The 12,914-nt window shown below is 38.5% G+C and overlaps 1 protein-coding gene across 1 annotated transcript in view; it reads right to left on the bottom strand.

Moving 5' to 3' along the window:
* LOC121958199 (triple functional domain protein) overlaps positions 1 to 12,914 on the bottom strand; it is a 120,661-nt gene that overhangs the window by 66,699 nt on the left and 41,048 nt on the right. Inside the window, exons 3-4 of the mRNA XM_042507071.1 lie at positions 5,194 to 5,268; positions 101 to 215 (exon numbers count right to left, since the gene is read on the bottom strand). Of these exons, the coding sequence (XP_042363005.1) occupies positions 101 to 215; positions 5,194 to 5,268 (190 nt within the window). The remainder of the gene's footprint in view (positions 1 to 100; positions 216 to 5,193; positions 5,269 to 12,914) is intronic.

Genomic DNA, 12,914 nt, shown 5'->3' with positions numbered 1-12,914 from the left:
CACGCACACACGCACGCACACGCGCGCACACACACACACACACACACACACGCACTGTACATGCAGGCACACCACTGAACAAATGTAATGAATGTGTAACCTGGGGATGCCGGCGAGGTAGGCGATGAGTCTCCTTAGGTCATCCGTTCGTATTCTGTCATGGTTGCTGCGTGATGGAAATGTTAACACTGGACCACCGCGTCTGTCTCTGCCACCTGAGGCAACACACACACACACACACACACACACACACAGAGTAAAGATTATATAAATTATAATATCATAAGAAGAACATAAAGTATGCAAAAAATATAGTTGAAGGGTTTAAAGGAATACTTAATCTACAAAATGACCATTTGTATATCAGTTATTCACCATGTTAACTTGAATTTGTGAAAAAAAACATTTGTCTTGCATGCCTCCACAGAAAATGTGAACATTTTGATTTACTGATTGACTGTGCTTTATCACAGCAAAACTATATTTAAGGGATAGTTCAGACCTCTTTCAGTGTGATTGTATTGGCTACTTATCCATATACAGTAGGTACACATACACACTTGAGTCAGAAAGGTAAAGCAGTAAAGATATTCTTAATATTGTGTACACTTGAGTTACAGCTCAACTGATGTGGATTCTTTTTGATGAGTTTTTTAGTTGGCTAAAACCCATATTTCCACAGCAATACATTGCTTAACTTCTGTGTCTGCACTTTTGCCTGCTTCTGCCGACTGACATCTACTGTATGTAAAACACTGACTATAGAGAAGTACCCCATACAACCCCACTTCAAATAATTCTAACTATTCCTTTAAACCAGCCGTTTACAACCTCTCCATACAACTTGCGCAGTATAATCCAAGTCTTTATCTATCCATTCCAATGCTCAGTACTCATGCAGTTTTCCTAAATGTTACAATTTAAAACACATCAGTACAAACAGCATCATGCATGGATCAGTAGCATGCCTTGGCACGCGCATGCATTTGAACTCTACTCAAATGTATTAGCATGCCAAAGTAAACTAAAGTGTGCGAAAGTGTTTTAGGCCAGGTTTAGATGAGAATGGCCCTACTAAAAACAGACAATTCTTTACTTTGCATCTTACAAAAATCTTTGTTCATATGATAACATTGTAAAAATGATCCTCGTGTTCACGGATCTGCAAAAACAAGTATAGCAGAGTGCATGCCAGGCCAGTAGCTGGTAGTGTAACTTTGTAATGACACACCATAGAACAACACCAGGTGCATGTGCAGCCATAACGTCACCGTTCTCACAGGATCCACGCATTGCCAGTTTGCACACTGACAGCAGGGGTTATGTTTTCAAAAGGTTACAGTTTTCCTCACCAATTCAAGGGTGAAGTGAGTAAAGTCATTCTTTTAAAGGCATTATTGCTTCACATCCAAAACTGCTAGTAAAATTTCACTATTACCTTTTTTCTTTTTTTATTTGATAAACTGAATGTGTTTTAGTGAAAATAAACATCTGTAACTCAGAGTGTCTACAATAAGCCATTGTAAAGCTTAAGTCCAAACTTAAGATATTCTCACGTTTTGACCTAAGCAGTGTTTTTATGGGCTATTAGACCTTCATCAGAGCATACTTGAATCAACAGTAGACAGGCAGGTTAAAGTAGCCAATCCCATTTTAATCACTGGCAGTGTATGCAACACCTGTTTCTGAATGTTCTACCCTTTTTATACTTTTTTAACAAGAATGACTTCCATCTGTATGCCTCTTGTTACTCCATTCAGTTACTCCAAAAAACAGCAGCTCCCAAGAGATGGAGCTTCTATCACCTGGGTTGTGCACAAGTGTGTTGCATGCTGCCAGTCATCAGAAATGTGTAAAAATCATCTCTGTCAGTTTGGACTCACTGATGTTTCCAACACCTTTGTCAAGATTAAGTCAGGTGAAGCCGTGGTCGTACGACATTGTCCACAGAGCTAATATATTCAAAATAAGCTGAGTATTATATTTGTGTCACCAAATCAGTCCAACAGGCATCATAGTGACAAGTTAGCTAATCCAATGAATGAGCGATAGACTCTGTAAATATGAGATGCTGAGGCTGCTAAATTAAAACGCCCTTGGCAACCGATTTACAACTGATTTGAATTACTACCCGCTCTGCTTGAAACTCCAAACTAATGGGAGCATTCTAATAATAAGGCAGAGAGTGAGAAAGCTTAGCACAGAACATTTTAGAAAGGTTCCTCAAAATAACACCCAAAGAGATGGGAATTCTCTAATCCAAATATACAGAGAAGAATATGCTGCTTTAGTTCAAATAAAACAGACATCAAGAGCTTTACTATATGTTGTAATCTTGTATATGTTTGCCATTTCAATATCTAAGTTTAGCATGCTAGCTTGCTTATCATTTGGTAATTGGCACTAAATGAAAAGTAGAGCTGAAGCTTATTATAATTCAACAACATCCCTCTGTCCTTAGACCCTCACACAACTAAGGAAAAACTTCCCAATGGTATAAACCTCGGGAAGAGAGACTGAGGAGGGATCCCTCTTCCAGGACAGATGTGCAATAGATGATAATGTCATTAGTCTTGCAGATATTTGCTTATAAAGCAGAGCTTTAAAACAGTAGTAGATCTGATGGCACTGGATGATTCATTCTCAGGGGAACATGAATATATGTACTAAACTGCACATTAATCAATGCAATAGATGAGATACTTTATTAACGTAAAACTCAAGAAGGCACTAGAGGAACAGTCGGGATCTCCACAGTACAGAATTTTATGCCAATGCATCAAGCAGCTATTTAAGCATTTCACTGGATAAGTGAACTGGAACTTTGACCTGCTGGTGGCGCTAGATGGAAGTCCAGAGGATCACCACAGTCGGTAGGATTCATCCTCTGGATGAATTTGGCAACCCATGTAATAGTTGTTGAGATATTCAGTCTGGTATGAAGTACCAACCGAAAGTCCTTGAGTTATTCTGCTAGGCTTGGGTGGTGTCTATTTTTTCATACCTTCCAGGAATTTCCCCAGGGTATACAGTGTATGACGATATCAGTGTGTGGCACTAAACAAACCCCAGCCCCACCCCAGACCAGCATGCTCGCTAATTTCTGCAGGCTGTCTTATCCTGCCATTTTCAGTCTACTCAGCACACAATAAACTCACGAGATGTAAACAAAAGGTAATATTCTTACACATATTTTTCTTTTTAATAGAGAAAAGAAAACCATACACTTTCTGGATTCCTGTTTCTCTCTTTTACCGAAACTAAGACTTTCACATTGTGGAACCCATTGGTTTTTTTCCATGCCCATGTTACCAGGTGATAGCAGCCACACTGACAGCATGAGCAGTGCTGGGACACATCTAAAGAAATTGAGTCTCTTTAGATAATTGTATTAACATTACAAAACCTTTTACACCAGTTTCAGTGTCCTTATCTCACAGGAAATACAAATACATCTGTTTTATGCAACCCTCCTGTTTCTGTTATAAATAAAAGTATAAAAATAAAAGCCCTCTGATAGCGATTCTGTTGGGAGAAATCTTCAGTTGTTGACAAAAGGCATTTTACTGTGACAAAAAAAATGCAGGACAATGTTGTTGACAATACAGTAGCTGACATGGCTTCATAAATGATATGGGTATGTGCTTTTAATTGTGGAAATACAGTAGCCATAAAAGCAGGTAGCTCTGCAGCAGCACTGCAACAATAAATGCTGCCAATGTGAACACACACAGCTCATGCTGAAGTGTGGCCTGGGCGTAATCTCCCGGGCCTGTGATGCACACTCCATGCAAAGCATCCTCAACACAGCCTCTCCAGTATGAAGTTAATAGAAAGATTGGCCCATACTTTTGACAGCACATATAATTCACATGGTTGGGATTTCTAAATACCCTGTTAAACTGTAATACCATAACACCACTCATGCCGATTATCAGACACATACATTTTAGGATTTTTAAGACCTTTTATAAGATAATATTTAACTAAATTTAAGACTTATTTAAATCAAAATAAGATTTAATTCACCTGTAGGAGCAGAATGCTGCTCACTCACATGGGGACTTATAAACACAGGCTGATTGCACTCTGCCTACAAATGAGTGAATTCAGTCGGGTTGCAGGCTCGACCCGGCTGCTCAGAGGAGGAAATCAAACGCTCACGTGGCAAACAAGCAAACATGAGTGAGGGCCAACACGGCCAAATTATTAAGGAGCTAGATTCGGGGTAATAGGCTTAGCTCGTTTACCCTCCTTTTCACCAGGGCTCACTCCTCTACCTCCCTCCCTCATTTCTAAGCCAATTACTCCGCCAGCGACTACTATGGGATGCGGTAGCTGAGAGTAAGTCATCTCCATGGCAACGCAGCCCTGTCTCTCTCTCTCTCTCTCTCTCCATTTCTGTGTGTTCGTCTGAGTCATTGTGTTCCTGCCTGTGACCTTCACTGCAAACCCAAGCAGACCAAAGAGAAGTGCGCACACAACATGCCATAACGCTCATTAACATACATTTCACTTTGTTGTTTCATTTGATAAAGTGCTGCTGAGATATGAATTTCTTTTTTTTTTGTTGGCATGCACACAGATCCATTTGATGATAAAACACACACTCTCACTCACACTAACACACACATGCACAAACTGAATAATGTTTTTGTGTGTTGTACAAATAATCCTGCTGGATGTTCTTGGCAGTCCATATCTCCTGCTCGGCCTCCTGTGGGTTTTCCCTGGCATGACTCAAGTGTCTGTTGTGTGTCTGTGTCTGTGTGTGTGTGTGTGTGTGTGTGTGTGTGTGTGTGTGTGTGTGTGTGTGTGTGTCAGACATGACTGAGCTTCCCTTGAAGGGGGCAAAGACAGCAGCTGTAGCTTACTATTCTTCAGTCCTGCTGATACTGACTAAACAATGGCTGCCTGTGTGTGTCACTGTGTGTATTATGTGCAGTCTGAGTGTGACGAAGGGTCAAAAGGTTAAGTGTCTGGGCCTCAGTCTGACCCTGTGAGTTTTTACAGGCCAAGCACATGGCTTATTACTATGATTATGGAGAGGAAACAGCTGGAGGAAGAAGCAGCAGAGTGTGTACCTGCAAGCTGTGCAGCTATGCAAACTAAGGACTCCACTTCATGTTTCATTAGCCTTTGTCTAACATGGTCACCACCACACACACATCATACACACACACATAATCTTACCTGACAAAAAGGCAACTTTTTCTTTGAGGATGGGAAGTACCTCCATTGCTCTCATCTCCTCATTTCGCCTAAAACCTGGATGGAGAGAGAAAAGAAGACAATAAGGTTTGAGTGGAGACGATTGAAAACCAGCCCCTTTCCTCCCTGTTTTTTCACCACTCGGTCAGCCTTGACTTTTTTTTTCCTTGAGGGCAGATTATTTGGGACAGAGCAGATTTTGTCCACTTGTAATCTGGAGATCTGCAGCTTTTAAACACAGGGGATTGAGTCCAATTTGGGATTGCATACATCATGAGGAAAAAGTCAGTAAATTTCACTCACACACCCAAACATGCACGAACACACGCACGCACGCACGCACGCACGCACGCACGCACGCACGCACACACACACACACACACAGACACAGACACAGCGAGAGGAAGCACAGAGGTTGTGGTTGGAGAAACAGTAGTGTTGAGGCCAAACTGAGGGGAAGCTCAGGGGAAACAAAGAGCTGCTGTAGCTCCTGCTGTAACTGAGGTGAAATGAGGTAAAGACACATTAATCGCCATATGCCACTTCACTTCCCATCAACAAGAGTTAGAGTGTTATACTTTTAAACACTGCAGATATTAACAGAATGTCAGCATGGTGTGTGTAAACATTGCGACTGCACCAATTTTTTTTTCTTCTTCTTCTTCTTCTTCTTCTTTATTCTTCTTATTTCTTCTTCTTTATCTTCTTCTTATTATTATTATTATTATATCTAAAGCTCTATTGAGGTTTTCAAATGAAGCTTTAAATGTCTGTCGACATATTTCGTATCGTCATCACCCTAAAACGGGGGTTCTCCAACTTTTGCAAGCTGGGCCCCCCCTGAAGCTGGTTAGGTGTAGTTGCCCCAAGCCCTACCATGCATATCCGTACACAACTCCATGGCAATCCATCTGATAGCTGTTGAGAGATTTTAGTTTGGCCAAAGTTGTGTTATACTACCAATATGGTTATAAATTATTACCCCAATCACTCCATTTAATCTCTATTTAACAAACCATATAAATCCTGGGTTTTGTCAACTGACTGCATGTTTTAGAAATTGGGACATCTTAGCTTTCAAAATTTCCCTCAACTTTCTGTTCAAACCGCAGTCAGAAGATTTTCTAAATGGCACCGCTAGAGAAGGCCAACATGCTGTCAACTGAGAAGAATGAATATAAATATAGTTATTTTACCCACTTCAGCTGTTTGCCTTCTCTCAGACTACTAATCTCTGACATTTTCCTATAAATAAACGTCTGCCACTACTAGCTCCTTTTCAGTGATGAATCACACAATAGTGGCTGAACCTTTAGTTGCTTCATAAAAGCTTCAGTGTTTTCTCAACACTGGCTCTCTCTCTAATAAAAAAAAAATCCTTTGGCACAGCACATCAAGACATATGTGTTTCACATACTGGTTTGTCTGAAATAAATGGAAGAAGAACTGGATAGTTAGCCTGAGAGTTAATGCAGAAAAAAAGGCACGGCAATAATTTGAACTATAAATTGTCACCCTGTAAATGTCAAGCTGGATCTCATGGGCGTGATGGGGCCAAAGATCCCGCTGCTACACTGCTAATATTCTGTCAGAAGTGAATGAATGGCTGCCAGGAGATGGTCAAAAAGTGAAAACCTGTTCAAACAACTCCTAAATATAGACACATCATTCCCCTAAATGATTAAACCCACGTCTCAACTTCAGCACACACAGGTGGCAGAATGGGACCCAGATTTTGTCCTTGAGACAGAGCAGAGGTCTGGAGTGTGACTGATGACCCAGACACGTCATATATCTCTCTATAACGGCTATTACAAGTGTCTTTTTTTCCCCTTCTTCTGTCTGTCTTTGATATTCTGCGTCCACTGACTTTCTCCTCCTTTTCATCTTCAACCTGGGCACAAGAGCAAGATTCCTATGTTTTCTTTCACAAGGGACTGTTTTTAGCTTAGATGATCTAATGTTTAACCCTTTGAAACCTGATCAATTTGGCATGATTTCTGTCAAAAAATATGGGAAGGCAATGAGCAACTAAAAGAGAAATCGGCCATTTTTTACAGTCTACAGTGTGTTGAGAGGTGAACTGGTGCGACAAACACACACACACACACACACACACACACACACACACACACACACACACACACACACACAAGCTGTTACCATGTATTACATAATTAGTACAATGTAAAAGGAAGCAGTGATCTTTCTGTTGGCCTTCTATGATTGTTATGATGCACACACACACACACACACACACACACACACACACACACACACACACACACACACTCTGGCACTCGTAGTGAATTGTACTCCAGTCTCTGCTCTCAGCATGGGCGTCATGTTTATGACTGTATGCTAATGACATGCTAATTCTTTTCCGCACCGGAGGAAATGGAGGAGAATCAGGACTTGTCTCTATTTTTACTGCTCTTTCCTCCTCTCGTTTGTCTCCCGACTTCCCTCAGGGTGCCACAAGAAACAAATTATCATGATCAACTACATTTCCCACTGTGCTGGTGTAGAGCAGGCCTGTAGTTCTGTAGACATGATGCATGAGAGCAGGCTGCTGCAGACACAGAGCTCCTGCTGGTAAATCTTTGACAGTTTTGCTTGACAAATAATTCCAGAAATTAATCGATAAACCAAATTGTTGTCCAGTAAAACTTCTCTATGCAATACTTGTAGGACAAACACCTGCTGGAGTGTTTTTTAAAAAAACGAACCAGGACTAGGGGCTGACTGATATTGGTTTTTCAGGGCCAATGCCGATAATTAGTATGAGGCCAATAACTGATATTTGGAACTGATACACATTTACAATAAAAATCTTTCTGTCAATTTTCAGAATTTGGAATATAACAAAATCCAACACAAAACTCTGTTTAAATGCCTTTAGCAAATACTTAATAAAAATTGAAACTTTCAAGATCATATACAGCATCTTTCCTGCAACTTTTTTTATAGTCATGTGAAAATTTAAAATAAATAATGATTGAAAAAATAATACACCCCCCCAGCTTTAACATGGTAAAATTTCCTCCCATGATGACACTTTCTTTGCACTCTTAAATGAATCAATTTCATCTGCAGTCATCAAAATAAAATACTGATACAGATAATCGGCAAAATGCCAAATATCGGTCCCAATGATAGACCAAGCCGTTAATCTGTCGACCCTTAATCAGGACACTGTGGGTCTCTTGCTGCAAGACATCCATGGTATAATTAAAAATGTTGTTGCACATCATAAATCTCAAAGCATCAACAGATGGAAGTTTATGTTCTTTACACAAATACTGAGCACAAATACAGACAAAAAAATAAACAACAACAGGCTTTAAAAAACAGGTAAATCTGTACAAACAGGAGGTTTAGCTACCCCATTACACTATATAAACAGATTGGTTCTTGGCTTCTATGATTATAAACATATTTATATTTGCGTGAATCTACAGCTGAAACAATAAGTTGATAAATCAATCATTCACATGACCGAAAAATTCTGATTAGGTGCTTAATTAATTTTATAGATCCCATTATCACAAACCATGGTTTGGCTCAGAGGGCTTTACAGTGTACGACATCCCTCTGCCCTTAGACCCTCACGTCACCCAAGCCATGATGTGAGAATGTGCGCTCCTCACACATTCCTCAGAGCAGCGTACGCACGGGTTTAGCTGAGATAGCTGCAGGTGAAATTCAAATCTCACTAATTGGCTTATTATTTTTGCAGGCAGTACGGCATTTTGTAAAGGCGCATTTATAAGGTTAATTTTAAATAATATGAGTAATTTCATCATCATTTTTATCAATTACATGTCCCTGTTAGTGAACATTTATCGTCATCCTGAGGAGCATTTTGTTAAGTTAGCTTCAACATACGTGCTCTGAATGAATCATTGATCATCCTCCTGACGTTTAATAGTGATGTTGATGATTTTCATGCGTAATGACAGCTGTTATCATCAGAGAACCTCACAGATGCCTCACAGTCAGTGAAATTACACTTTCTTTGACATATTTCTCACTGACATGTCTAATGATTGGTGGAGGGGGCAAGTATTAATGTCCAAATGTATGATAGGTGCGTTTCTACGTCCGTTTATGGTTAACTGTGGGGGTAAAAATGAAGCACATGCACATGCACCCAGCGCCACAATGATCAAGGTTAATTGGACAGAATAAGCCAAACGTACAGCTTTATCAAGCTGATGAAAAGATGTGTCTGGATCTGGCCTCATTTTAGAAACTTCCCAAGTCCTAAATCTTTTCTTACCTCCATTTTCAGATGATATTTAGGATTTTTGTTTTTATAGAAACATGACTGCAATTTGAAAAAAAAACACCTTCTGGTACAGGAATTTAGCTTTAACACAACAGTCCTAACTTTAGTATTCAGTTCCATCGTTTTTTTATTACTTTTTCTTTTTTTGATTAGTGAGTACAAAAGGGTAGTACAAAAACAATAATAAAAACAGGCTGTTTACAGGCAATGCATACACAGGAGTAGAGACTGAAATTTAGACAAGACCTGACAAGACAGGACAAACGAACAAATAAAGAACAAGAAACACGAAGAAATGATGAGGCATGATGGTATTCTTACTGTTGTTGATATGCAACCAGTTATTTTACTATGCTGTGGGTGGATACTGAGGTCATTACTGTATGCATTTAGGTGCGCGCACACACACACACACACACACACACACACACACACACACACACACATTACAGGTGCATCTCAACAAACTAGAACAGCGTGAAAAAGTTCAATGTTTTCTATCAGTTATTCAACAAAGTGAAAATTTAATATACTCTAGACTCATTACATGTAAACTTAAATGTTTCAAGCATTTTTCTAATTTGTTGAGACGCACCTGTATATATCGAAATTTAGCTATAACACAACTGTCCTACCTTCAGTATTCAGTAACTTCCGTATGGCATAGACCCTGTCCTGCATTTAGAAAGACCGCCATTAATGGCAGCAGCACTGTTGTTGTTGTTGTTAGGTCTGTATGACAGTAACCATTAAGATGAGGAACAACATGGACATGAAATATGATTTAACGGCTGTTGTAAGACGATGCTTTAAATTTCAATAAACAATTAAAATTCATAAATTTGAACTAATAATTAATTGAAATAATAAAGATTTCCTGTAAAGGTGGGGTTTCCTCTCCTCCCACTCCTAGTAGCTCAAACTGAACACCCGTCTTTTGTTTTAAATCTATGATTTCAGCTAGCCAGTCAGTGACAAGTGAGAGCTGTTGATATTATGGTTTGTCCATCTGGAGCAGCTTACCGGTACATTCTGATCAAACATGCAGGCAGTCTGTGTGCACTCTAAACTTAGATACAGACACAACAGGATGAGTGCTAATTCTAGAATCTAATTTACAGTCATATTTGGAATTTTTTAAGTAAAGATAAGGTGGGAAGTCTGATAGAGAGGAGCAATAAAAGTTTAAGAAATGCGTTGGTAATAGGAAGATAGGATTTTTCTTGTTTTAAAACTTAAGACAGGAGACACTGTTATGATATTTTCCTGTAACAATGCACCAAATGCCTCAATGAGAAAATTAATCAAAAATAATGACAATGTTCGCCAGCCACAAGCTCCCAGGGACCAAAGTGACACTCTGAAATTTTTCCAGAGTTTTTCCAACAGTCAAAAACATAAAAACATTTTTGTAACTATAATCAGGGTTCTCAAAGATTTTTATGGACAAAATTTCAAAACTTTTCCATGACTTTTCAAGGACTCTCAAGGACTCATAACTTTTTCTTGCCCTACTTGCCTGTAGTATAAAAATAATAAAGTAACATACATGATGGTAAACAAACACTGTCACACATAGACATATATTAGACCTGCGTTATGTCAACAGCTAACGGACATAAATTGGTTATGTTACATTAAGTGAAAGGTTATCCACGCAAAATTTCTGTTACAATTACCTTTACCTCTGTTTACAATTAACCCTTTAAGTACTGAACAAATTGGCTTGATTCCTTTCATCAAAAACATGAAGAAGACAATGAGCAACAAAAGAAAAAATGACCCAAATATTAGCAAGTGATTAGTAAAAAGAAATTTACCTTTACCAAGTAAAAGGTACCTTTTACTAAGAACAAAGAAAAAAGATTAAATCTACTAATTTCTTCTAATTTCAGTCTGTGGAACATTTCTTACTAAATTGCTCATTGCCATTTTTCCCATGTTTTTTAAAGAAAAAGCACCAATTTCAAAGTTTTAACCTTTTAAAACCTTCACCAACATAGATTTCATACACTTTTCACAAGTATTTAACCCATTGAAAACTGGTTTGATTTCTGTCAAAAACAAGGGAAAAGGCAATCAGCAACAAAGCATGAAATGTCCTGCAAATTGCAAAAAAATGAGTAAAATGTGACGAGAAAAAGACCTAAAAAATTAGCTTTAAAAAAAAACAGAAGAGAAACAATCATTAAAATTATTATGATTATGATTATTATTAAGATTATGATTATGATTATGATTATTATTATTATTGCGGTTATTATTATTAACATTTTCTTACCTTTTTTACTATTTACTTTTAATGTTCTTTTAACTTTTTGGTAGTTTCTTTTTTTTGTAATTTTGGGCTTCTTTCTTGTTAAATTGCTCATTGCTGTCTTTCCACATTCTTGAAAAGAAATAAAACCAATTTGCTCGGGTTTCATACAAACACTGAAAGGCGTCTGAAAGCAGCACAAGAAAAGTGATGCCACTCCAGCTTTCAAAGGGTTAATTACACAGAACAAAATTCCATGACTTTTTACAAAACTTTCAGTGATCTTTCCTAATCCAATGATTTCTCCCAGGCCTGGAAAAAGTGATTGTGAAATTCCTCGACTTCTTCAGGTTTTCCATAACCATGGGGACCTTGTTGAATAAAATTAAGAGAGCAGCTAATCCTGACGTGTATGAAAATACAACCACAGAATATGTGGACATTTGTCATGATCAATAACTCAGTTGCAGATTATTTTCCTGGTGACTGACCAATCAAGTAATCTTAACACTTTTTCACAATTTATTAATCATTTGTATTTTGTATTATTGTCGGTAACATAGCCTGGTATAGTTTCCTTTGTATTGCACTACATGCTTGCACCTTGTTTTTTTGTACCTTGCATCTGATGTGCTGTCTGAGTGTTTACTTCATTCCCACTGAATGTTGCATCATTTGTTCTTTTTGCTTTGCATCAGGGAGCAGGAGGAACACTATTTGGTTCCTCCGTGGACTGTACTGCACTGTTTACAGATGGATGACGATTAAGTCTCTCTCATCTCATCTTATCTCATCATATCTTTATCACTGCAGCTCTATGCAGTCTATAAAACATTACAGGTGTGTTTCAATCACTTTATACTGTGCTCACAGTAGAATATTTATCAGTAATGATCATTTACAGTAGCGATGTCTCTAACATTGCCTAGTTGTGGTATGAAGCAAAACTCTAATGAGGGCGAAAGACGACACGTGCACACAAATGGATAAGTCAGCATCTTTTCACCAAGGAGTGATTCATCTTCTAAAGCAAAGACTATCTTTGATGTTCCCCACAAACGTGTTGTCTGATTGGCTGTCTGCCACCAGGCAGCATGATAATCAAAGGTCAATGAAAAACCTAACACTGACAAGATGACAAGCTGAAAACCACGA

Source organism: Plectropomus leopardus, chromosome 18 (genome assembly GCF_008729295.1).
Source record: "Plectropomus leopardus isolate mb chromosome 18, YSFRI_Pleo_2.0, whole genome shotgun sequence".
Taxonomy (NCBI): domain Eukaryota; kingdom Metazoa; phylum Chordata; class Actinopteri; order Perciformes; family Serranidae; genus Plectropomus; species Plectropomus leopardus.
This window is presented reverse-complemented; position numbering and strand designations above follow the sequence as displayed.